This window comes from Formica exsecta, unplaced genomic scaffold (assembly GCF_003651465.1).
Source record: "Formica exsecta isolate Colony F162 unplaced genomic scaffold, ASM365146v1 scaffold556, whole genome shotgun sequence".
Classification (NCBI taxonomy): Eukaryota; Metazoa; Arthropoda; class Insecta; order Hymenoptera; family Formicidae; genus Formica; species Formica exsecta.
This window is the reverse complement of record NW_021852808.1, coordinates 83,407-109,158: the sequence shown is the minus strand read 5'-3', so window position 1 is coordinate 109,158 and position 25,752 is coordinate 83,407. Positions and strand designations below refer to the sequence as shown.

Below are 25,752 nucleotides of genomic sequence, written 5' to 3'. Positions count from 1 at the left end.
ATTTTGTCGTACGCTTGTAAGCGTATATTTTCGCATATTCAAAACACTGAAAATTACACCGAGTCTCAAGTCTTCGTTCGACGAGAAGTAAATTGTAATCACGCGCTACAATTGGAACGAGACTATCTCGAGTTTATTTGCCGACGATTACGTTATCGCTTGCAAAGACCGGAGTCTTTTTCAGCTTCTCCCCAGCAGGCCACATCGTGGTCGATATTGTTGGGCGATACGTGCGGCTTCCGGAAAACAGGTTCTTGATTGTTTAATATTGTCGCGCATTTGCGCGACTATACGCTTCCATTAAAACGTTCGGTAAAAAGAGCGCTTGGGGCAGACAGAAACGCTTAGCACATAGCAATAAAGAAGTCTGCACGCTTAATGTAGCGTGACAAAGTAAAACGAGAGATGACTCATACGGTTGGATTATAATAATGATCCATACGTACAAAATACCAACGTGCAATATGATGCGACGAGTTTATATTGAGTCAGAAGTCCACAATAACACATATTGTCACGTTGAAGAATCAAAAACAAAATTAATATTGCAGTTTTGCGTCGATAATTATCCACGTAATTTATACAATAATTTTTACACGAAGCATTGCATACAAAACTTATCTTAAATAATTATTCGTGTCACATAACAGAGTCTTTAATAAGACATTTATCTTAAATTAATTATCAAAATGCATAGAAAAATGTCCTTATACACACACACACACACATATATATATTGTATAAATAATAATATATAAATGATTATAGAAATTATTTTCTTCTTCTTATATTTATGCGAATGTGCAGGAAATTTACCAACAATTTTAAAAAACAACTACCATCTTCTCTCTTGTATTGCTTGCGAAAAACAGTTTATATTTTAAACTTTAATTTAAAAATTCGCACCTACTTTTTGCGTAAAAATAATTCTGGAATATACTGTTGACGTCGCTCATTAATAATTGATAGCTTATCTATTTTCTTTCAAGATACGGGGACAGAATTACGGAGTGAAGGCGTGACAGCAGTGATTACGCGAAGCGTCGTGCATAAGAAAATTATTCATGTTCAAAACGTGCCTATTCACACGAGACACACGTGTATTATGCTACAAAAAAAAATACATCTATGTAGAACGAATCATCAATCAAGATTTTTTTAACTTTTTCTCTTTTATTATAATTGTAGGAACTATTATAATTAGAATCAAAAGAGCCGACTGTAATAAATGTGAAGGATAGTATCTATAATGTATCTACAATGAAATTAAAAACTTGAGCATTTTAAGATAATAATTGAATCCAAGAATTGAAAAAAGAAATTTATTAAAAATCAATGTACAGCTAAGCGAACTTGTGGCGACAAACTTTCACACGTTGCATTAGATAATAATATATTACATATAACTGAAACTTGCCATATTATATTTATTATAATTATATAAACATAATAAAATAAAGCAATTGCGTAATATGTAAGCAGTATGTAATGATACACACAATACATGATATTTTTATTTAATTATATATTACTCGAATCTATCTATGAGACATTTTTAATCTTAAACTATTTAAACAATACGTGTGATACAACAGACTATTTTAGATAACGAGAAATCTAAGATAAGAAGAAATTCTTTTATCAGCAGATTTTGAGTGGCGAGATCTCCCAAACCACAAAATTCCGCTGGCAACGGGAAATACTCTGTTGCTGGCTATATCACCGATAAAAGTTCATCGCACATGGTCGCTTTTAGCAATGCGGGCTTGTACTGATTCACATGTATAATTTATTGGCGAGCGGAATGCATTATCATAATGCAAATAATTACGCTCGCGCGATAAGACGCTCGTCGCTTTATCGCGAAGTCATCGAATCTATGGAAAGAGAAGTCGGCGCGTGTTCCTCTGTATAATTAGAATATAAACATTCTACAAGAAAAAAAAAGCAGAAATTGTTACATCGTAAATTGTGAATTTGTCTTTAGATAAAGTTTATGAAGAGAGTGATACTTTTGTAAACATATCTTATGATGTAGATAATTTATGATGTAGATAATATGATTGTGATTGATTCAAATGATGTTTGCTCAATTTTTATCATAAATAATCGCAACACAATCATTGCAATACAAATTTTACAGCAGTCGCCAACCGGATTCGATGCCATTGACCGCCGATATGTAATATCGATTTTACGTATATTTGTAGCTCGCGAAAACCAGGCGGGGGGAGCCGTCACTTTGATAACCCTTCGCACGTCAACATAATTCTTGTGTTTTTATTCATTCTGCAGTCTGCGTATATGAGGTCGAAAGTTGTTGCTTTGATAAAATACTTTTGCGTTGCCGCGGTAAGATAGCAGTAAATATTGACCGCGGATGTCGACGGATTTAAAACGTTTCGTAAAAAACAGGATGATGTAAAAGCATAGCAAAACATATATCTGCACTTTCTTGATGCAATGATTCCAGGAATTTTTCGGAATTTTTGAATTCTTGTTCTTCCTAAATCCAACACAAAGTTTAGAAAGTTCTCTCTATTTTATTTGATATATTCCTTCGTTTAAAAATAGACGAAAGATTTGCGAATCAAATATTTTACGATAATGATATATATCTGTCATTCTTTATCAATTATATTATCAATTGCATTTTCTAAATATATTAATAAATAAAAAATTATAGCGACCTTAAAGCACAGGAATTCTAGTGGATGCTTTCTCGTATGTTCGAGATTATCGATCTCATAAAAGAAAGTTCTTTATAAATAATCACGGCATTTAACAAACGTTTTCTTCGCAGCGAGCTGTTTACCTCAAAGAGAAGCGAAGAAAAAATTTATCGACGCGTGAAGAAGCTGCGTCATAGTGTTAAGCGTTATTAGACATGCATCAGTTAATGTTGTAGAAAATAAATGACGTAACGTGTGACAGAATCACGTTTTCATGCGGTAAACGTAATTTTTCGCGTGAGCGCTATATTTGATTTCTTCTCGAACAATCTTATCGAAAGTTCAATTTAATTAGAGTAAATCACATATTTTCTCTTTCTCTCTCAATATTATGAGAATCTCGAAATTGTAAAAAGTGACACAAAATATACTTTTAAACCAATTCTCTTTTTTAAAGACATCTAAATATATTTTATATAATAATGACATGTATTCTTTTAACGATACGTACATAAGTAATTGCCTGATCAATTAAATTAATTTTTTTTTAAATTAATTTTATCATAAATATAAAAAATATATTATATACTCGTACATTTTTTACGTTGAAGTTCAATGCAAACGCTCAATGCAATTTTCGCGCGCGATACAAAAACAGTATAGATGCAACATATTTATTCATAATAACGCGGAAAATTTTCCATTTACAAGTGTGATTATATGAGATCCTCTTGAGATGTTAAATGGTTAATTGACTCAGGATAAACGGATAGAGCGATGTCAATTGCCGGGATTTAAGAATTCCGCAAGCAGCAGGGGGCCTTGTTATTGTTGCCGTTTCTCGTGTTACTTGGTCAAGGTTTAATAGGTCTATTAATATGTATTATAGATAACTGTGTAAAAACGAAACTTTTATTTAGGTATAAAAAATTTTAGTATATAAAAAAAATTCCTTTATTCATATTCAAAGTGTTCAGAATGATATAAAAAGAAAAAGTATATATAACAAACAAAATATTAACATGTCATAATTGAAGTAAATACCGTATACTCGTTATATGATTTGCGAGTCTTAATGTATCTAAAGACTTTCCCGTCTTTTCGCTGCTAGCAACAAATTGTTCATTATAACGACATATAACGACACTCCGCGTCGAAAGAATCGCAGATTGCGCAGATATCGCGTGTACATAATCGCCGTTAATTAAGAGCTCGTATCCGCCGTTGCTACAAATGATAGAGGAGGAACAACGTAATTATTTATGAGGCTGTTCTATGATTACGAATTGGAATCGTGGACACGGCGACTAGCTGTCTGGTAATGGATCGCATTGGCTCCATTCCAAAGAATGTGAACGCGGCGGAAACGTGCGAGGCCGATCTGCGTCGTGATCCGAAAGTTCGAAAAAAAAATTTAGAATAAAATGAAAAATTAAGAACACATTTCGTTTCTTTTCAGGCCAATTTTGCGCCTGTGGAAACATAGGTAATGATTGACAAAATGGAAAGTTTGAATCTTTATCCTCAACGAATAACAATGGAAATATTGGGGGAGATATCGTAGAATACTATCGGAAAATTCAGAACGTCATGGTTATTTGGCAAAGACCGTTCGTTGTAATAATGGAAATTTTGTCTAGAATAAATCTTGGCATATACATATAAAGATGTGCGTGTTATTTGAAATATGATTGTAATGTCGCTTTGTGTGTGCATTCGCTTATGCAAATAATAAATTATAGGAAAGATTTTATAACGCAATGTAATTAATAACATTTTATTCGTGTGCAATTTATGTCAGTAAATTTATCTCTATTATATTTTTCTCGAATAATATAAATTTTGTCTAATGTAATATTTATTTATCCCGTTTTAATTATAAAAGTATTAGAATCTTTAAGTTATGCGTATTGGATTCAAATATAAAATACAATAATGTAAGATTTATTTACGAGGATGAGAAAAAAATTTTAATTAGAAAACAATAAAATATGACGCATGTTTTCTTCTCCCTCTCTAATTAAAAGTATATTTATCTTGCTCGTTGTTCCTTGTATGTTGTACTTCAGAATTATTTTCGCTTCGAGAAATCAAACAAAACTATCAAGAGAGAAATCAAAAGAGTGTCAAGAGTTGATGCAGTCAAAGTAAGACACTTCTCGGTAAGAAGCAAAGAAGCGTTTCCGTAAATAAACCGACGGCGTGCTGCCTCGGTGACCAAAAGGGGATGCCCACGTGAGCTTTTGCGGAGAAATAAATCTGGTAGGTCCAGAGAAAGCGCGGAGAGTTTCGTGTGTCATCCCTTAATGATCCACCGAGTGTACAAGGCTCGTTAAATATGATATATGCTAAAATTTCGCCATCATCTTCACTTTTGAATTCCTCGAAAACAATTCTTTTCTCTCATCACATATTCTCTCTTCTTAATAATAAAAAATTACCGAGATATTTTAATATTCTCAGAAAGAAAGAATATTTTTATTTTTTAAAAAGAACTTGCTTTATACTTAACTTAACATAAAAATATATTTCCATTCAACAAAATTCTAATTACAATATATTTATAGACGTTACACACACACAATGAGCTCTTTCATTTTTACGTGAAGTAAAATCGAACGTCCTTCTAACGTAATACTGCTGACGTAATCTTACATACATGACATAATATACGATGTATAGGATATAATCTTGTGTTTAAAACATATTTATATTTACGTAATTGTTTAAAATTTACGAAATTTAAAAAGAGTACTGAAAAAAGTCAAATATAAATAGTCGCAAATATTCTGTTTTCCAATATTATGTTTCAAATACAAAAGAAAATAATAATAATAATAAATTTATCAATGAATATTTTTACTATATTAAATCTATTTCTACGTATCACGTTAAAATTAATAATACGTATGTGTAAAAAATAAATACAAACGGTTTTATACCCCGCTCGCGTCATCCCTGGTGGGGATCGAACCCACGACCTTTGGATTAGAAGTCCAACGCGCTATCCTCTGCGCCACAGGGACTTGGTGAATTCAACAGCTCGATTGCTATAATAGAAAAAACTATACATCTTTCATCTCTTCTTTAACAGATGCCGCCAGTGCGCACGGCAATTAAAGCGTCCAGTAATGCATACTCTGAAATTTTGTAATAAACATGTAATCTTATATTTATGCGGAAATTTTCGCATAACAAGAATATTCGATTAAACTAAAGACGTCTCATCAAAACAACATATGATCGCTGACTGTTACGATTTTTTTTGCTCTCTTTATATATAAAAAATTTTCGCAAGATATATCGGTATAATTATAAATATATAATTGTGCATTTTAGATTATTTATATAAATTTTTATAACGGATGAAAAATTTGTTGAGAAATATTTCCATTAATCAATATTTTCAGTTTTGAAAAATGTGATGGACGTTTGAGGGGTCCAGGGCGAACAACCTCGCGCCGTTCCTGCGAGAACGCAACGGGGACAAGAGGGATTTCTTCGCAGCGGAAGGGATTGACGGGAAAGATGGCCGTCGCGGAACATATGACAAAGAACGGCGGGTTCCTGTCGCGGCATCCGATGACGGCGACATCCTCGCGACGACGAGCGGAACGCGGCACAGCTGATCGTCGCCGTTAACCGCCGCCCGTCGGCGGCCGCGTCGTCGCGTCGTAACGTTTCTCCCGGTGCGGCGACGGGGCGACAGGAAGATCGGAGACAGACAGAAAGAAAGAGAAAGTGTGCGTGTATGTGTATGTGCGCGTGCGAATTCGCGTGGGTGTTCTCGGTCAGAGCGCGACTCGGGGGGTCGGAATCGAAGATCGACGTGGTCGCGTCCGTGGTGCTGCTTCGTGGTGCCACCGTCGACGTCGTCGACGCCGTCGTCTCCGCATCCGTGGTGATATAGTGGTGATATAGCGCGGCGCAGCGGGGGAGCCATGACTACGCGTGGAGAATGGGCTCGATCGCGTCGGTGCTGCAGTGGCATTGCTCGGAGTGCGCCCTGATAAATCCGACGGAGAGCGCGAGATGCGCCAGGTGCGGGCTGACGCGGCTCAGGAGCGACGAGAGGGTCGGCAGTCACGACGACCGTGCCTCGACGATCGCCGCGGAGCGTAGCGGAAGCGCGCGGCAGGAGGGCGCGGGGGCGCGCGAGCGACGGTCGACGAGGGGACGCGAGGACGGTGAGTGCCCGCGGGCACTGGTGTCGTCGTCCACCTCCGGGGAATCGACGCCGCCGACGCCGCCGCCGAGGACGGATAAATTGGCGGCGCGCAACCCGACGGATACGTCGCTACCCGTCGGCCAGCGCGGCGAGTCCCGACGCGCTGTTACTAACGGGTGAGGGTCGCGATTTCATCCCCTTCCCACCATCCTTACCTCTTGTGGCTCCCTTTGCTCCCCATGCGTGTTCGTGTATGCCTCGAGGAACCGCCGATCTTGTCACTCTACATGGATATCTATGACATGTTTGGATCGGTACTATTTTGGTATTAAATGTGATTATCTGAGTCTCTTATGTATGTCATGTTTATGTCAACAGTGAACATAAGATCATGTAGCGCATTTAGATCTATGTCTCTTGTATATTTAGCCTTTAATTAGGCTGCCTGATTATTTACTTTTATTGAGAGTGTTTACATTGAATAAACAAACTAAGTGTATATATATATATATATATGGCAAGTTGCATTAGATCTGCATTGTAGGATTGTTTTGTCTGTTTAAGTTATCAAATCAATTTAATTTTTCTATAATAAATATAATATTGCCTGTGTGTATATGTGTGTTGTTTATGAGACAAATGTCAATTATAATTATATTCTCACACATATAGACACTTTATAATTGTTTCTAGAATGCAATGTTTTATTATATTACTTTTGTAATATTGTTATAAAGTATTGTTATATTCTTATGTAATGTGTTCCTATAAACTTGCAGTTCCGAGAGATATTTGTCTGCATGCGAAGTTAAGAAAAATTTACATTGTGGTTCGTGGAATGGCAGCTCATCTGAGAGGATACCACTGAAACGTTTTTCATCTTTACCTTCTTTAATCACACAATGGACTTGTATTCGATGTCTGTTGGACAATAACTGCAGTTCATTGATTTGCGCGGCTTGTGATGCCAGTGCGTCAATAGCTCAAATCGATGGAAAGAAGATTGGTGCACGCAAGAGCAAAAAGATTAATCTACATAAAGAAAATCGTCTTAAAATCACCTCTGGACTTTTGACAAATATCCTAGATGTGAATGCTAGTACGAACGGTTCCAATAATAATGATAAAATTAATAATACAGGTGAGTTTTATGAGTATTATAGTAGTTAATCGAAATGCATTCTACGCATCATTAAATTGTTGCTTTAAAATTTTGCAGGCATGGCACAGTTGACAAGCATAAGTCGAAACGAAAGACAAAGAGTGGACCATAAAGACTGGATTTTACCATCAATTGGAGCAATGGAGTCCACTGCGCTTCCGTTCACAGATACCGATACCTCTCAACGCTCTCCGAAACGGCACAGTCCTTCTATGTATGAACGGGTCAAGTCTAAAGTCAGTCGTTCGTTATCGAACGGTTCCGTTGTTCAAAAATTATCGGAACATGTGGTACAAAGACCCACGAGTCTAGTGGTACCGGAAACGCGTCAGGATGATGGCTTATGGAGCTGTGACAATTGCACGCTGGACAATGCGCCCGGTTTGGAACAGTGCGAGGCGTGCGACGCTCCTAGGAGCCCCGCGCCCTGTAGCGGAGTGGTTATTAGCGTGCCAGCTTGGGTACCGCGCGCACTATCGTCCGCGGGGCCCCTATCCTACAGAAGATCCTTCTCCGACGCCGATTCCGTCGCGAACGTGACGCAGAAGAAGACTGTCAATCGTAGAAGTTTAAACGACGAGGAACCGCCCGCGGTGCCGCCACATTCCATCGGCTTCAACTCGAGACCAAAGTATTCCTACATCGGGATTACGGATCCCGATATACCGCCGCCATTGCCAAAGAAACAGAGCAGTAAGTTAGGTCTGGTGCCGACGAAGGCGCATAGCGAGGCGACCAGTCCGGTGGGCGATGTACCGAACATGAGTCCGCTTAAGCGTATGTGGACATGCAGAAAGTGTTCTTACGCGTATAATCCGTTGTGGTCCAGCGGTTGCGATATTTGTGGCTCGTCCAGGTCGCCCCCATCGTTGACGCAACCCAGCTTGATAACCGTCACAAAAGACACGAGTAGCTACCCGACGCACGCACAATCGCCGATCGTGGTGTCGAGAGACAGTGTCAGATATATACCACCGAAGTCAGCCACCCTGGCCACGGCGGAATCCGATTTAGACGATCAGATCGATCCACCGTCGCCGGTATGGACGTGCAAAAAGTGTACTCTACTGAATGCCGCGTCGAGAACGACATGCGAGGCTTGCTGCGGCTCGAAGCTGAAGAGCATCATGCATTTGGAAGATGCCACTTTGCGAAAAGGCGAGAGCTGGGTATGCCCGTCGTGCACGCTGAGGAATCCGCTCTCGGCACAAAACTGCAACGCCTGCAAGACTTTGGCAGACTTTCTGGAAGTTCCGAAGGATAATAGAGCTCTAGGTCAACGGAGTCCAAGCCCGAGGCTCTGCTCGACCCCGACGAATTCCAAAGCGGTTACCCCGAGGCATAGAAATTCTGTAAGAAGAAACGGTTCGTCAGCAGCTGACAAAAGGCACTCGAGGACCAGAGATTCTTCGCATGCTCAAGTTAGTATCTTCTTTTTCGTGGAATTTTCGGAAATAAGTTATTGACACACAATAATTCTTAGTTGGCCGATTCTTATCATAGTTTTTAATTTTTATTCTTATCATTTAGCTTGTTACATTAAAAGCTAAAACATTACTAGTTTTGCCTTATTTTACAATTTTATATTTACATATCTTAGTGGCAATGTAAATTGTGCACGTACGAAAACAAGAGTTCGACTGTTGTTTGCGAAATGTGCCAAAGCTCAAAATCGCTGTCTCAAGTATCTGGAGATAGAGGGATATCTAGGCTCCTCGAATCAGGCACTAGTACTCTTAGAATACAGCGGCAAGAGAGCGTGGTGATGGAAAATCTCAGGCAGCTAGAGGAAAGAGAAGCGCTAGAAAAATGGGAGCGCATTGTTCGATATTGCAAAGAGGTAATCTGTGTATGGCTAAAGTATTGTAAATTGTTAATGAAAATTAAATGCTTTTCACGTTTATTTTATAGACAAATGAGCCGTTTGTTGACGATTCGTTTCCTCCTGCTCCGAAATCCTTGTACTATAATCCCGCGGATACAAAGGATAATCACGTTGTCCAATGGAGAAGGCCACACCAAATTAACGTGGACTCAAGTGTCGATTCTAAACTGCCTTGGGCTGTCTTTAGGACACCCTTACCCTCTGATATCTCGCAAGGTGTCTTAGGAAATTGTTGGTTACTATCGGCTCTGGCTGTTCTCGCCGAGAGTGACGAGCTCGTAAGAAGAGTTCTGGTCATGAAGGAGACATGCCCCGAGGGTGCTTACCAAGTTAGACTGTGTAAAGACGGAAAATGGACGACGGTGCTTGTTGATGATCTATTACCCTGTGATAAGAGAGGTCACTTAGTGTACTCTCAGGTATATCTTGTCTGTATGTTACCAAAAGATACGCATTATAGATACTATATATTAATATTTGATGTGTACATATATCTTATATTTATTTATATCTATTTACAAATCTGCTTTATTTTTATTTGCGCGTTTTTATTCGCAATATTATTAGTGACATATGCATCTTATATTGAAGGCAAAAAGAAAACAACTTTGGGTGCCGCTAATTGAGAAAGCAGTCGCTAAAATACACGGCTGTTATGAAGCCTTGGTATCCGGCCGTGCTATAGAGGGTCTAGCGACATTAACTGGTGCCCCGTGTGAGAGCGTGCCTTTACAACCTTCAGCATTGCCAAGCGAAGACGAACTCGACAAGGACCTAATATGGGCACAACTCTTGTCCTCAAGGCAGGCTATGTTTTTAATGGGTGCTAGCTGCGGAGGAGGTAATATGAAGGTTGACGAAGAAGAATATCAACGCAAAGGTTTAAGACCAAGGTAAATCGAAAATTTGTTTTATTTTATGTTATTTAAGTTCAATTTTGCGTGCTTTATTTTCTGTCGTTCCTAATTAAAACGTGCGTCTCTTCCAGGCATGCGTATTCTGTCCTCGATGTACGCGATGTACAGGTAGGTTTCACAGATGCTGTACTTAGCTTAGGGTTTAATTTAACTTAGCTTGAAACATGTTATGTCGCGCATATCATCTCGACGGTAAAAGGAAATTATTATATTATGCAGGGAATACGGTTGTTACGATTACGCAATCCTTGGGGTCACTATAGTTGGAAAGGGGATTGGTCGGACGATAGTCCTATATGGACTTTGCAATTACGAGAGATGCTTATGCCGCATGGTGCTTCGGATGGCGTCTTTTGGATATCCTTCGACGACGTTCTAAAGTACTTCGATTGCATTGACATTTGTAAGACAAGAGTCGGATGGAGCGAAGTGAGATTACGCGGCACTCTTCCTCCATTGTCGTCTCTCAGACATTTGTCGTGCGTCCTTTTAACAGTATTGGAACCCACCGAAACAGAGTTTACGCTGTTTCAAGAGGGTCAAAGGTAAGATGATCACATTATCTCGCGCGCGCGCAAGCATATCATACAATATAACACAAATAAATAATTTTATAGAAATTCGGAAAAGTCGCAACGTTCTCAATTGGATTTGTGCGTCGTAGTCTTTCGTACAAGATCTCCGGCCGCTCCGGAAGTTGGTAGACTAGTGGAGCACAGTAAGCGGCAAGTACGTGGTTTTGTCGGCTGTCACAAGATGTTGGAGAGGGATCTGTATATCGTTGTGTGCCTAGCTTTTAATCATTGGCACACTGGGATGGAAGATACGTCCAGTTACCCAGAATACGTTCTCGCCATTCATAGTTCAAAGAGGCTTCTGGTCGAACAGATATCACCGCCTGCCTTTGTCTTAGCTGATGCTATTATAAGTTTAACATTAGCTAAAGGACAACGGCATGAAGTAAGCAATTAAATGTCATATTGAATAGTATTACATTACAGTGTAATGATTACACTAATTCGTTATAATACATTATACTAATATAATAAATTCACTATTATAATAATACACTATAATACTATATTAATAAAAGGAATTATTGCTTAAAATCATGTTGATATATAAACAGGGTAGAGAAGGCATGACCGCTTATTATTTAACTAAAGGATGGGCCGGTTTAGTTGTAATGGTCGAAAATCGTCATGTGAACAAATGGATTCACGTAAAATGCGACTGCCATGAAAGCTATAACGTCGTGTCCACAAGAGGACAACTCAGAACTGCCGATAGTGTTCCCCCTCTTCACAGGTAAGATATCATTGAATCTTCTTTCGTTGAGCACAAGATTAAATTTTACAAAATCATAAAATCCTTGTGTCCTTTCTAATTGTTTATTAAATTTTACGTTACTCCATTTTTTTAGACAAGTCATCATAGTTCTAACGCAATTGGAAGGTAGCGGAGGTTTCTCAATAGCACATCGACTTACGCACAGATTAGCTAACAGTGGAAATTTGCACGATTGGGGACCGCCTGATACACAACATTGTCCTCAAATTGACACTCAGGTGGAAGGTTTGCACAGTCCTCGCTTAATAACGTGAAGTATAAAATACGGACCGAATGAAGGCTGAACATTACCGGAGGAAAGTATTGTTAAGTGTAATCGGGAATGAATCTCGGAACGTCGAGAGAATTGACTGAAAAAAACCAAAGCAAGCTAGAAACATTTCAGCATACTGTAAGATGTTCTGAAGACATTAGAAAACTCTTCGTGCTTTCTAGCTGATAATACTCCACGGATGCTCTTAGCGTTGCAACGTGCTCAGCATTGGACGTAATACAATAAGTAACAATTAATGTACAATGGTTCTGGACCCAGTGATTTAAAAAAAAAAAAAAAAAAAAAAAACAGATATCTTCTTTCAAGTAGATAGTGGTTCATGCACTTTGCGCGCACTGACGGGAAAAAGGAAGAACTTAGAATGAAAAAAAAGTAAAATATAAAATACGTGGAAATTAAGTGTTTCTGCTGGAACCATTAAACCCCATAAAGAAGACTTATGGAAAATTGAATATTTATGAAGAAACAAGTTGAACATTTTGCTTGTTATATAAACAAAAAAAAAATTATTTTCTCAACTTAACGTTTATGCGTCGTAAGAAATGACAAAATCTAAAGAGATTACATAATAATATAATATATATAAAATGAAACCATTAGAGAAAACACATTATATAAGGATATGTGTGGACACCGTACACATTGTTTTTGGAATTGCTTAGAATGTAGTACGAGTATATCGGATCGGAACATTTCCGATTTAACCAATGTTTACATGCCGATCTTATTGCTGTAACATGTAAGGCCGTATTCGAAACCCGCATTTAAGAGAACTTGAATTCTTAGTTCTATTTAATGTGTGCACGCGCGCGCGTGTGCGCGATATAAAAAGAGAGGCTGGAATTTTATGCAAGAATTTCCATGTATCGATTGTAGGGTAGAACGTTTATCTAGACTTCGTTGTTCCCCCTTGCAATTGGAGAATGTTAAAATGAACGTAGCTTATGGTTACAAAGCGAGCAAAAGAGAGAGAAAGAGTGAACTAAAGATCTTTCTTGAAAGTTTTAAAATATCTGGACTCGTTCACTGCCATTCTATGCAATGTATGTATATAGTTTATTTTTCTTTCCACCATAAAATCGCTTGATTAGTTTTGGGGGATAGAGGTTGGAATCGTCGATGACATTCCTCGCATACTTGTTATCATTCTTTTACCTTGATAAATTGGTTGCGAAATACACACGGGGCAAGCATGGCAGTTAGCGGGTTAAAAGTCATTAATTTTGTGTTTGAGCTTTAAAAAAAAATATGTTAAAAAAATGTTTTTTTGTCCATCCAGCTGATAACGCGTTCATAAGATGAATTTTTGTCGGGAAAATTCAATATTTCGGTTTTAATGTCAAACTGCCATATTCCATGTTTTAGACAATGGTCGATTGGCACGCGCAGCATGTCTTGCAAATTCTATCGAATCAAAAAATTGTTTAGTGCTCTCTATATACATTGAATGTGGTGATGCGACAATACGCGATGCTGTGATCAGTCAATAATGCTTCGACTCAAACCGAAAATTTAATTCTCTGTTATATCTTTTGTTTAACAGAGAGACTGAGAGAGAGAGAGCATTGTGAACGCTTTTCAATTAACAGTACAAAATTCCCGTCTACTCTAAATTCGCTCGTTTTATAAATGAGTGGAATAGAATCGTATAAGTTTTATTTCGAGACAATTTTTCTGTTAACAATTTGTAAATTATATAATATTGCTGTTAATAATTTAAATTGCATGAATTATAGCTTAAATTATAGTTTTTATTCAAGAATAATTCACTTTAAATATCACTTTATATCGATTTTTATACGTATCGTATCTTAAGTTGCGCAAGCTTAGATTATTCGAGCCATCTTTTTCATATCGCAAATCGCAATCCCACTTATGCGATTGTCTTTCGCGAAGAAATAAAGCGCAAGCGAGACGTTTATTCCTCCTCCCTCCGTCGATCTCAAAACAGCAGGCCGAATTGTCTTAGCGAGGCCTAAGTGTAGTAATTATAGTTTTAAGAATTAAACGAAGAACATAGTTTCAGGAAATGTCCGTTTAAACAATCCGTAATGCGTATATTGACGGAAATACGTCCAGATAATCAATCTTCACAGCGTGACGCGCTCAAAGTTCAGTAAACGTTTATGATCGAGAATCAATTCTCTTGTGCGATGATTTAAACGACACGACGTTTTAGCACCGGTCAACTAACTGCCTGCAAACGTCGTTTAATTCATCGAAACATTCGAGAAATTTATTCTTGAAGTATTCTACGAATACTCTTAATATTTGCAGTAGATTCTGTATTGAGTGGCCTTCGTTTACAAAAGATACTAGCTTCGTAAATATAAGACACGGACTACCGGAGTTGTGCGTTTCAGGAAATTGGAATATAAAAATCTTAAAGTTCGTTAACACAAATACTAAAAGCGAGGTAGAAGCTGATTAAAAGAGAGAAGAGAAGCGTCGTGTCTCTCCTCGCATCACCCCCCTTCGAAACGTACAATACTCTTATTGTGAGATCACGCGCCCACATTTCTTAAACAAACGTAAGATACCGAAAGATCTAGAGGAAGAATCTCATTTTTTGTACCAGGCATGAGTTGCATTTTACGCGAGGACAGTGCTTTGGAGACTATATACGGAAACGCTAATACACCTAGTGCCATACGATGTCGTCGTAACGACGAGATTTACCCTTCCCGTATAAACGGACGGCGAGCCCCGACGATGACCGTACATATTCGCATGTCATAATATAAGCGTGCCCCCCCCCCTCCCCCCCTGCGGAATATAAGCAAACAAATAATCTATTTTACATATTGCATAATCACCGAGGCTGAAGGCATTAAGAGAACGTTCCCGTTTTGCGGCGTTTAAGACCGCACCGTTTGGCGCTGTTTGTAAAAACGCGATGAATGTGAACGTTAATTTATTAACGGGTATTGTGCGGTAATCTGCGGTGCACGCGCATTTTATTTTTCCTGTGCACGTATACAGAACAAATCGATAGAGTCCTACATAGCAAAAGGAAATCTATTACGGAATCTTGTTGTTGTCAAGTTACATTTCTCACCATTTTTCCTGTGCACGTATACAGAACAAATCGATAGAGTCCTACATAGCAAAAGGAAATCTATTACGGAATCTTGTTGTCAAGTTACATTTCTCACTGGAGAGAATCGTATGATATTTCTGAAATAATTTATATAAAGCGCATAAAGAGAGATGCACCTGGGAAATATTATTAAAGTGTACCCACAATATAACCACATCGCCATCTCTTTCCTTTATTAGGATGTACCTATATTTTTACTATGGCGTTCACGAAATATTCTTAGGACATCACTGTCAAATTTTTTTTGCGATTTCTATTTCTTTTATCGAAATATTCTTTCTGAGCAGCTCAGTATCAATATATAATACATGTTTCTATAATATAAAATATGTGTTTTTACGCATATATAATATATTGATAATATCGCAAGAAATCGAAATTGTATGTGCGTGTTTGAAATATTCAGGGACTGATATCAATATATATATTCCGTAGATTTTTATTGTTGTGTGGGACGCGTATCGATATACCAAAACTACAACAACCGATGTTATTCCACAGCTTGAAAGTATAAAGAAAAGTATAAATGCATGTCAGTCGTGGAGATAAAAATTTCAAGCAATATTGAATAATATTGATTGTTTTAGTTTCGCGCGATTTTGATATATTTTGATACAATGGAAAAGAGGCAAAGTTCGATCGTCGCCATTCTGTCAAACAATCGCCGTGAAAGATCTGCACAAGCTAGAAGCGGACAAGATGTACATTTTAAGAGCAATAACTCATCGTGCGTTTAGCGCTATACTTACTTAATTTCGAAGAGTTCTTCTCGATAATCGATAATCACACATCCATATTTTTAAGATCAGCTGCACTACCAATTCTCGATTGGTCTTTATGTAATCACGCGGTTTATCGAAATTTCTTTCTTTACATTGTATCTCTAGGAATACGCAGAAGCGACATTTAAGCTGAATAAAGTTCGACACAGCTGAGTGTTAGCGACACAAAACTAGCTCTTAACGCTAAACGCGCGGCGAGAATGCAGGCCTACGTAAGCACAAACATCCTGTATGGAGGAAGTACCATTTGTACATAAAGACGAATAATTTATTCTATTAATGGGAGAGAGAGAGAGTGAGAGAGAAAGAGAGGGGAGCTAGCGTTGTGTTATATTTGAGTTGTTTTGCATGTGCTTCGATGTTTCCGTCACACGCGGCTGCAAGCCGCACGGCGAGTTTGTATAATGCATTCTATATAAATATAAAAAAATATATATATATACACAAACACACACACATAGCGCAGTTAGAGAATGATATACCGAGATCGAGATACGACGATGACGTGCGAGGCGTAAATATCCGTTCGCGTCGTCTCGCGCGTTGGCGACGCGCGTTCCTTGAAGAGGATGTCGTTTCTCCTAGAAACTTTCCTCAATTATTATTATTATTATTATTATTATTATTATTATTATTATTATTGTTATTGTTATTTATCGCGTTTTAAGGCGACATATTTCTCCGCGTGTCGCCGTCACGCGAGTGGCCGGCGGATTATTTAGGGGCGGCCGCACGACATCGCAGAGTACCTAGGAATATATTCTTAATATGTGAAGAAAATATAAGAAAATTAACGGTGTCTCGTTGTATTTGTATAATAAGGTGTAAAGAGAAAAAAGAAAAAAAAAACAATGGTGTCATTCTCATGAGCGACTCATATTTCGTAAATGATGCTACATACGTACCGGGTGCATTCTAAATTGCATACAAGCGTTAATTAAATGTCTATATAATTTTTATCTCGATACGATGGAATTAGAACGACCGACGTGGATCACTTTGTACGGTCCGGTATAGTAAATACAATGTCAAAAATTTGGAAGATGAAACTTTATATATACTACGCCGGAGAATCCCCGATTAAAATTGAGATTGGAGATTCTGGCGGTTTACTTCACCGATCGCCCTGTAGATTCTGGATTTGATTGGTATTTATTCGAAAAGTGTCCCTTGGTTCTAATTCTACAGGCCGAGCGCGATAGCATTGATTTTTTTATAGTTTCAATGTATTGGTCCTTGTGACGAAATTAAAATCGATGTTCGAGAAAGATTTACAAGAGCGAGGACAGAGAATGTGAGATCAACGGATATCAAGGATGTGAAATCATCGTGGCAAACGTTATATCATACGTATCGCGGTTTATCGACGCGATCATTTTAAAGAAACGTATTTTAAAGAGTCGAGTATAGCAGAATATAATATATGGAGAAAAAAAAAGATGTTTTTGAATGCGCGTTCACTTTTATGTCATTCAGCTCGCGGCTGTGATCATTTTAGAAACACCCATGTACGAACCCGAACCAGCAATCAACTTTGTGATAGTCTGTGTACCGTATCTGGTGAACATCGTAAACTAATCCCATCCCCTATAGATAAGGTGTAATAATTATTAGACTCTCATCACACACATACACATACATACACACACATACACGCAAAGGAGAAAACATATTTACTACGTCATAAAGCGATAATGAGATTGTGTTGTCCCCTGATTTGTATCATGTAGGCACGTTTAATAATAAATCGAAATATTATCTAGATTGTCTTCGTTATTTCCAGTTCTGCAATTGCGTATTAATTTATCACGAAATAGTTATCGATTCAATCAGGTTCAATGAAAATTTGCGTAAAATATAATTCTATTTTTTCTCTGCCACGAGCGGTCTAAGATAAACTTGTCATTACGTAATACCATTGTCAGTGATGATTTGTCTTAAATGCATAAGATCCTTTTATATTTTTCATAATTTATGTAATCCTTTAATTTTAAATATATATATTGAATATATATGAATTGTGTTTGCGCGTTTATATGTATCAGTATAGATCTTCCTTCGCTTCGCCTTAAAATAGTAGCGTGTATGTCCGGCCTATAATTAAACGTAGCCGTCGTGCTCAGCACAAATGGCTGCTGTTCAGTGTGATAAAGTTAGCGGCCAGTGCACGATGTTTCCGTAATTTAGTAATTCCGATTTAGGCTTAAAAAATTGAATGAGCGAATAAAATATAATTTCGATAGTCCAATGCTTACTTCAGCATCTTTCTCGAATTAAAAATATAACGTTAAATAAGTAAATAAAACGGTAAAAAATAATTCGATAGTGACGTACAAAGTGACGAGACGGCTCTTCCTCAGTTCAATTTCCAGTTCTAAATTGATTGAATTAACTGATCAGATTTTACAGACAAAAGAGGATTGAGGATTAAAGTCTAAATTAAATTAAATTTTACCACAAGGACTTTCGTTAATAATCTCGGGGGAATTAATCGACCATGGAAATCGCTCCGAGTCGTGGCGTGTGTCCGGTGTGCGGTAAAAACGCCACGCTAAAGTGCGGCAACTGCAGACGCGAATTTTACTGCGACAAGTCGCACCAGTCTCAAGACTGGCCGCGTCACAGGTCCGCGTGCATCGCCTGGGAGATCGGTCGCGATCCCGATCTCGGACGACACTTGTTGGCGACCAGGGACCTGGCACCCGGAGACGCAATCCTGTCGGAAGCTCCATTGGTCTGGGGACCGTCGATACACGCGATACAGCGGCTCTGCGTCGGCTGCGGCAAACGATGCGACGGCGACATCAGCACGAGATGCGGCGAGTGTGGCTGGCCCGCTTGCAGATCCGATTGCGAGGGACTGTCCGATAAAAAGAGGCACAAGTCGGAGTGCGCTCTTCTTGCGCGCGCTAGAATCATTCCCAGGTATATCATGTGTCCCGACAGATCCCAGCAAATAATTTTTGAACCGTTCGAGCCTTAATTAGCGAAATGCTTAACGAGGGTGGGGAAATTTATTTAATCGCGACTTTTGCATCGCGATCTCTCGTTGTGAAACGTTAGACGTGTCTTCTCCTAAAGACGCGGACGTTTCTCAAGTCACACTTGTCTTCGTTCCGTCGTTAACTTCGCGATTCACGACTCTATGCCCGCAGATGCGAAGTTCTTCTGGTGATTCGTATGCTGATACTGTGGCACACAAAATCGAAACGCTGGACGTCCTTGGCGAATCTGCAGAGTCACGAGGACTCGCGGGGACCCGGCACGGACGCTCACGACGAAGTGACGAACATAAGTCAGCATCTCGGGCCGCTCTTGACGATGGCATCCGAATGCAGGGACGTTTTGCCCAAGATTTGCGGGCTGATCGACGTGAACGCGTTGGAGACCGTGCCGCCGGAAGGCTCGATGGCGATTTACGAGAACGCGTCTCTTCTGGAGCACTCTTGTATGGCGAATACGCGACACAGTTTCCGCATCGACGACAGAGGTAGACCGCGCATCACGGTATACGCCGTCACGTCCATTAAAAAGTACGTATATATCTTTATTCATTTCTCTTAAAAAAATCATCTCGTTCTTTACATCTTTATACAAAAAATTTATTATTATCCTCGCGATTATTTTTAGAGGGGAACACTTAAGTACCATGTATACGCACGCGCTTTGGTCCACCAGGATCAGACGAGAGCATCTTCTCGCAACGAAATACTTTGCTTGTCGATGCAAACGTTGCGCCGATCCCACGGAATTGGGCACGCATTTAGGCACTCTAAAGTGCCCTTGCAAAAGCGGGCTCATGTTACCGAACGATCCTCTGAATTCTAACACAGACTGGTCCTGCAACGTGTGTCCGGGAATAGTGACGTCCTCGGAAGTCGCGCAATTGATGGACAGATTAGAGGAAGAAGTCGCGGGGATCATGAAACAGGCGACCGAGTACACTTTATCCGATCTTCTGTCACGGTAAAGTAATATCTGTCGTCCCCCATAACATTTATTCGCATTAATTTTCAATTAAGAACATATTAATATTTAATGAGTAATTAAGCATCGGTACATAATAAATAAATTTTTTGTATTATTGTACGCGAGAACTAACCATACTCGTTCATTTTCAGGCTAACGATGCTGCTACATCCCGGTCATCAACATTGCATATCCGTGAGCCATTCGCTGATACAATTATTGCCGCCGAGCGATCCACAAAAATCGGAATTATGTAAGCTCATTTTGGATACGGTAACCCGATTGGATCCGCACGGTGCACGTTTGGCACTTTATACAGCGGTTACTCTGCGAGAGCTCGCGTCGTGTCCTGACGAGGACAGGCAAGCTCATCTCTCCAGAGCAGTCTTGCTGTTGAAGGCGGAACCACCGAACTCACCCGGTGAGAAACTTCTCAAACTTGTTGAAATAGAACTCCGAGTCTTTTAATAATAGAGGAATGCAGATGGTTATATTTTTATTATTCGAACAAAACGTAAAATGAGAAAGGATTCGTTTTTTATTAAAAATATACGAAAAATAATCGTGCATGCAGCGTAATATTGCGTGTACGATCACTTGTCATTTTACTTGTCTAAATTTATTTATTCGTTTTCTCGATTTAGAGAGTGTAATTTATGTTCACAGATACACAGATAGCCATAAAAGTGGCAAAAATATTCAATGTACTTATTTATAGAATAAAAAGTGTACGTATAAAAAGGCTTATAATTATATAAAGAATGTACATACACGTGTTACGCAAATATCAAAATATACGTTGATAATGTACGCTATTATGGTCGCTCCGCATTTGCCGCGGGTACTGATTGTACATACATTGTCGTAAAATCTAGACTAGATGACTGCGTGCCACGTGAAATGCGATCGAACGAAATCCTGAAATCCGGAAGCTATTCCTCGTCACGTGTGTTATACATTTTATACGTTGATTTACTTCAATGTCTTCTCACGTTTGGTTGGCGAACAAATTTAATAGCAAGATAAAATAATGCACATGCGAAGAGAGAAAAAGATTATATTTATCGAGCAAAAATTGAAACTTTATATCGTATAGTCGCATCTTTGTACTCTTACACTTTGTCAGGGAACAATTTTGAAAGATATAAATATTTCGATGCGACTATCTACTTTAATAGATTTTTGTAACTCGAGTCGCGCATTGTTATCAAAATAAACAATAATTTACGATATGTTTCGATTCTGGAAATATCGCGGACGGCCGTCTCTTTCCATATTACTGTTTAATGAAAACAAGTTGACCTTGGATTCACCGACGGTGGATTATCATCGCGTCGCTATTACATAGTACTCGCTTGACAGGAATCGCGTTGATTACGTTACGCAGGTACGTCGCGTGCGCACACCCAGCAGAGGATAAGATAAGGACTGGCCCTTGAGTTGCGCTGTGATCTGCAGGAGGTAGGCTTTGCCGGGCTGCAGCCTCCTCAAGGTGAACGGCAGCGCGCGATCCTTCGGAGGACTATGCTTCTCCTCGCATACCTCGAACGTGTATTCGGACCGCCTGCGCCGATGAAGCCCGCACTGATCGGGCACGGTCGTGACGCTGGTCAGGGACGACGAACTCCGCAGTTCCTTCACCAGGATGCAATACTTGGCGGCGCCGGCCGGTTCTACGCCTATCGTCACCTCGTGACAGGTCCTCAGAGATCGGTACTCGCGCGGCGGGCTTCTAGATGGTATCTGCGTCAAAAATGCGAGATCCAATTCGCGCTTCTGAACGGTTAAGATTTGGAGATTTGATTTCAATTCGATGATGCAATTTCGTGCAATGTTTTATATTATTGTAAATTTTTAAAAGATGATAATCGGATTTATCTCCGTTTGGACAGTTATTGCTTCCGCAACATTAGAAAGCATGAGAAGAGAGAGAATAAAGAATAAAATACACACAAAAGAATTTTTCACGGTCGTTGATATACAGGGTGTTCAAAAAAAGTTGTACCAAATTTTAGGAGTATATAGTACTCGTAAAAATAATCCAAAAAGTTTTAATAAATAGTATTCAAAAAACTATTTATTTTTGAGTTATAAAGCATCTTCTGTTATTATAGATAAAACTCATTTCAAATATGCATTGTATGATTGTATTTTCAAGAAAAGTGGATAAAACGTGGCGATCTAGTTGCATGGCCACCTTGCTCATCCGTTAGACTTTTATTTATAAAGACACTTAAGGAGCATGATGTATGCCATATCAGTTGATACATTGGATGAACTGATACAGAAAATTGAAAACTATTGTCAACAAATACAAAATAAACCTGGGATCTTTGAACGTGTTCGATTTTCAATGAGAAAGCGTGCCGAATAGTGTGTTGAAATGAACGGAGGGCACATCGAACATCTACTATAGCTTGAATTTATTTAATAACAGAAAATGCATACTTCTAAAATTTGGTACCACTTTTTTTTAACACCTTGTATATAAGAGGAAATTTGTGCAGTCTGTAAACATACTTGCGGATAAATAGTGGATGACTCCTGTGTGGCTAGCACTTTTATCATGGATACTCGAACTAGTTCCTGCGGTGTGGTCGATATACGTAACGTGTACGTCTTTCTGGGAGGTAGAGGAGGTACACGCAATGAGGCATATCCAACAACCTCTTTTTCCTATCGATCATATGAAATACGCACTTTTAAATATCAACGATGTCGCGCTAAAGAATTTCAATTAATGACAGAACGATCAGCTGTTCCATCATCTGTCACATCTGATCGCTTTCCGTAAACTTTACCCGCAATATCCCCTGTCCGCTCAATTTCGCCTTCACGATGCCTCCGCCGCAGGGTAGTATGTGAAAAGTGCTCGAGGTGTTGTCCGGCGGTCGGTAACGGAAATTGACGAAACCGTCCGTCTTTCGTAGATTAGCAGTAGTGTAATGACCGGTACGTAACGTTAGTTCCGGCGTCTTTTTGAACCTGACCGCGTCGACGGCGACTCGATTGGAAACGTTATTCCGCGTGTTCACCTGTGTCAAACGATATACATTTCTCACAACTTAACTATAACACGCGAAATATAACATAATACGATTAAATCTGTAATTTTTATAGATATATATTTAGAAGACATAAATAAAATCTCATATGAGATAATTGGAGGAATTAATAATATTCGCGATCATTTTTTATTCTTGCGTGAAAATTAGAGCGAAAGCGGAAAAAACGTTTCTCGCGGATATATAGGATGTTAAGAAAAAAGGGTCACACATTTTGAGAGCAATCCTTTTTTTTAACATCCTGTATTTTGCTTCTGTCAAAACCAACTCGCTCAATTTCACGAATGACCGATTTGATTTAACTTGACGAGAAACCGACCACGTATAAAGTAAAGTTGTACGTAGTGTCGTATCTCATCCTATGAAGCGTCAGCTTGGTCTGCCGCACGCAGTGCAGACCTTCCGGGATGCCCCGATGGTGATGCTCCTTGGAGGACGATCCGGTTCTCGAAACCGGATGCGGATGAGCTTTCAGAACGTTCTGCGCGGCGCAGAGCGTCGACGGATGCGACTGCGAGCCCGAGGTGACAGCTAAACAGTAGTTTGAGAGATGAGGATCTACGTGGCTGGAAAAACAAATGTTCCGTCTCGAGATTGCACCTGTATGACGAAGTCATCGACGCGCGAGATGATCTTGCACCGAGATCGCGCGAGATATACCCATACAGCACACAAAGATTGCATACATATTGTAGCAATCTTTCACCGCAATATTGCAACTTTGCAAACTCACTGCAAAATGTTGCTGCATCATTGCTGTGGAATTGCAGCAATGATAAAATGTCCGCTTTTAGGAATATTGCAACAAAATATTATAGCAACATTGCAATGTAATGAATTTGCAATGATGTATATATATTTATTTTTGGGTATATAAATGTGTAATTATTGACGATACATTGTAATTAAATGTCTTTATTTGTACTTATGTTAACGTTATAAATAACATAACATTGCACATAACATATTATTGCACTTAACATGTTCACGAAATAAAAATATATTTTTTTTATATTAGAGAAATATATAAAAATGGTTCAGCTTTACGCGCCGCTTTTATTACCACTAATAATTTATTGAATTTTGTCCATTATTGTTTTCCTTTGTTAAATGTCTGTAAAAATAAAATAGGAGTTAAAATTCATATTTACATAAAAATATACATACTGCAAATATACATAAAATAGGAGTTAAAATTCATATTTACATAAAAATATACATACTGCAAATATACATAAAATAGGAGTTAAAATTCATATTTACATAAAAATATACATACTGCAAATATACATAAAATAGGAGTTAAAATTCATATTTACATAAAAATATACATACTGCAAATATACATAAAATAGGAGTTAAAATTCATATTTACATAAAAATATACATACTGCAAATATACATAAAATAGGAGTTAAAATTCATATTTACATAAAAATATACATACTGCAAATATACATAAAATAGGAGTTAAAATTCATATTTACATAAAAATATACATACTGCAAATATACATAAAATAGGAGTTAAAATTCATATTTACATAAAAATATACATACTGCAAATATACATAAAATAGGAGTTAAAATTCATATTTACATAAAAATATACATACTGCAAATATACATAAAATAGGAGTTAAAATTCATATTTACATAAAAATATACATACTGCAAATATACATAAAATAGGAGTTAAAATTCATATTTACATAAAAATATACATACTGCAAATATACATAAATATTTTTATCAAATATTTTAAAGTTCATATCTACAGCAAAATAGAAAATTAGAGAAAGCAAAAAATATTCACATAAAAAATATACGAACATATATCATAGATAAATATAATTTTTACTTTTGCGATCTCAATAATTTTAAGGTTATATAGGTTATTAACCTTAGGACATGCTATTCTATTATAATTAATTAATACATAATATATATAGGTCGCTATAATAAAACATAATATTATCAAAAAGCTCTTACCTTTTCTCGTACGCAACAATAAAAAATGTGAATCACGAAATACACGACAATCACAGATATGTGCAGCAAGACCGGCGCCTACTACATACGCACACAATCGCGAACGCGTACATGTGCTGCGCAAAGCATACAGTGCAGCAATATAAGCCAATTTAAGAAAAATGTTTTAATAAAATGAACCATTTAGTATTGTTTATCGTTAACATCTTTCATGTAGAAATATTGCAAAAAATTATTTTATTATAATATTTTATTATTAAAATTATATAAAAATTGAATTTTGCAATATTTCCGAAATATTAATGTCATGTTGCTACAAGTGTGCTGGTACTTTGTGGCTCTATATTTCTGCAATGTCTTTGTAATGTTGCATTGCAATTTGCAACATTGCAATGTTGCTGCAATATAATTGCAATG

General features: G+C 38.1%; 3 protein-coding genes, 1 long non-coding RNA gene and 1 other non-coding gene across 6 annotated transcripts; 2 read left to right on the top strand and 3 right to left on the bottom strand.

Moving 5' to 3' along the window:
• Window positions 1-5,625: 5,625 nt before the first annotated feature.
• Window positions 5,626-5,698, bottom strand: Trnar-ucu. Its single transcript has one exon. It is a non-coding gene; the product is annotated as a tRNA-Arg (tRNA).
• Window positions 5,699-6,216: 518 nt separating this feature from the next.
• LOC115242003 (calpain-D-like) lies at window positions 6,217-12,716 on the top strand. Of its 2 annotated transcripts, none has more exons than XM_029818004.1 (11): window positions 6,217-7,016; window positions 7,620-7,981; window positions 8,060-9,423; window positions 9,603-9,842; window positions 9,914-10,306; window positions 10,479-10,780; window positions 10,876-10,912; window positions 11,024-11,349; window positions 11,422-11,764; window positions 11,934-12,112; window positions 12,228-12,716. In XM_029818004.1, the coding sequence occupies exons 1-11, from the start codon at window positions 6,631-6,633 to the stop codon at window positions 12,406-12,408; spliced, it is 4,113 nt and encodes a 1,370-aa protein (XP_029673864.1). In that variant the 5' UTR covers window positions 6,217-6,630; the 3' UTR covers window positions 12,409-12,716. The 2 variants fall into 2 exon arrangements, with proteins under 2 accessions (XP_029673864.1, XP_029673865.1); XM_029818005.1 differs by lacking the exon at window positions 6,217-7,016 and adding an exon at window positions 7,113-7,165.
• Window positions 12,717-18,374: 5,658 nt separating this feature from the next.
• Window positions 18,375-21,018, top strand: LOC115242012 (SET domain-containing protein SmydA-8-like). Its single transcript, XM_029818014.1, has 4 exons — window positions 18,375-19,235; window positions 19,466-19,843; window positions 19,941-20,276; window positions 20,432-21,018. Exons 1-4 carry the CDS (start codon window positions 18,808-18,810, stop codon window positions 20,745-20,747), a joined length of 1,458 nt encoding a protein of 485 aa, XP_029673874.1. The 5' UTR covers window positions 18,375-18,807; the 3' UTR covers window positions 20,748-21,018.
• Window positions 21,019-21,190: 172 nt separating this feature from the next.
• LOC115242007 lies at window positions 21,191-24,098 on the bottom strand. Its single transcript, XM_029818009.1, has 5 exons — window positions 24,031-24,098; window positions 23,664-23,910; window positions 23,081-23,314; window positions 22,800-22,955; window positions 21,191-22,022 (listed from the first exon to the last, which is right to left on the bottom strand). The coding sequence occupies exons 1-5, from the start codon at window positions 24,096-24,098 to the stop codon at window positions 21,654-21,656; spliced, it is 1,074 nt and encodes a 357-aa protein (XP_029673869.1). The 3' UTR covers window positions 21,191-21,653.
• Window positions 24,099-24,347: 249 nt separating this feature from the next.
• LOC115242010 lies at window positions 24,348-25,744 on the bottom strand. Its single transcript, XR_003884994.1, has 2 exons — window positions 25,336-25,744; window positions 24,348-24,458 (listed from the first exon to the last, which is right to left on the bottom strand). It is a non-coding gene; the product is annotated as an uncharacterized LOC115242010 (long non-coding RNA).
• Between the last annotated feature and the right edge of the window lie 8 nt (window positions 25,745-25,752).

Bases quoted from the DNA above. Each gene is read 5' to 3' on its own strand.
- LOC115242003 (XM_029818004.1), top strand. From the start codon at position 6,631: ATGGGCTCGATCGCGTCGGTGCTGCAGTGGCATTGCTCGGAGTGCGCC. The intron at 10,781-10,875 runs GTAAATCGAAAA...CGTCTCTTCCAG, and splicing joins CGCAAAGGTTTAAGACCAAG to GCATGCGTATTCTGTCCTCG. The intron at 10,913-11,023 runs GTAGGTTTCACA...TATATTATGCAG, and splicing joins TCGATGTACGCGATGTACAG to GGAATACGGTTGTTACGATT.
- LOC115242012 (XM_029818014.1), top strand. From the start codon at position 18,808: ATGGAAATCGCTCCGAGTCGTGGCGTGTGTCCGGTGTGCGGTAAAAAC. The intron at 19,236-19,465 runs GTATATCATGTG...CTATGCCCGCAG, and splicing joins CGCGCTAGAATCATTCCCAG to ATGCGAAGTTCTTCTGGTGA. The intron at 19,844-19,940 runs GTACGTATATAT...GATTATTTTTAG, and splicing joins GCCGTCACGTCCATTAAAAA to AGGGGAACACTTAAGTACCA.
- LOC115242007 (XM_029818009.1), bottom strand. From the start codon at position 24,098: ATGATGCAGCAACATTTTGCAGTGAGTTTGCAAAGTTGCAATATTGCG. The intron at 23,911-24,030 runs GTATGCAATCTT...TTGTTTTTCCAG, and splicing joins GTGAAAGATTGCTACAATAT to CCACGTAGATCCTCATCTCT. The intron at 22,956-23,080 runs GTAAAGTTTACG...TATGATCGATAG, and splicing joins GCGGACAGGGGATATTGCGG to GAAAAAGAGGTTGTTGGATA.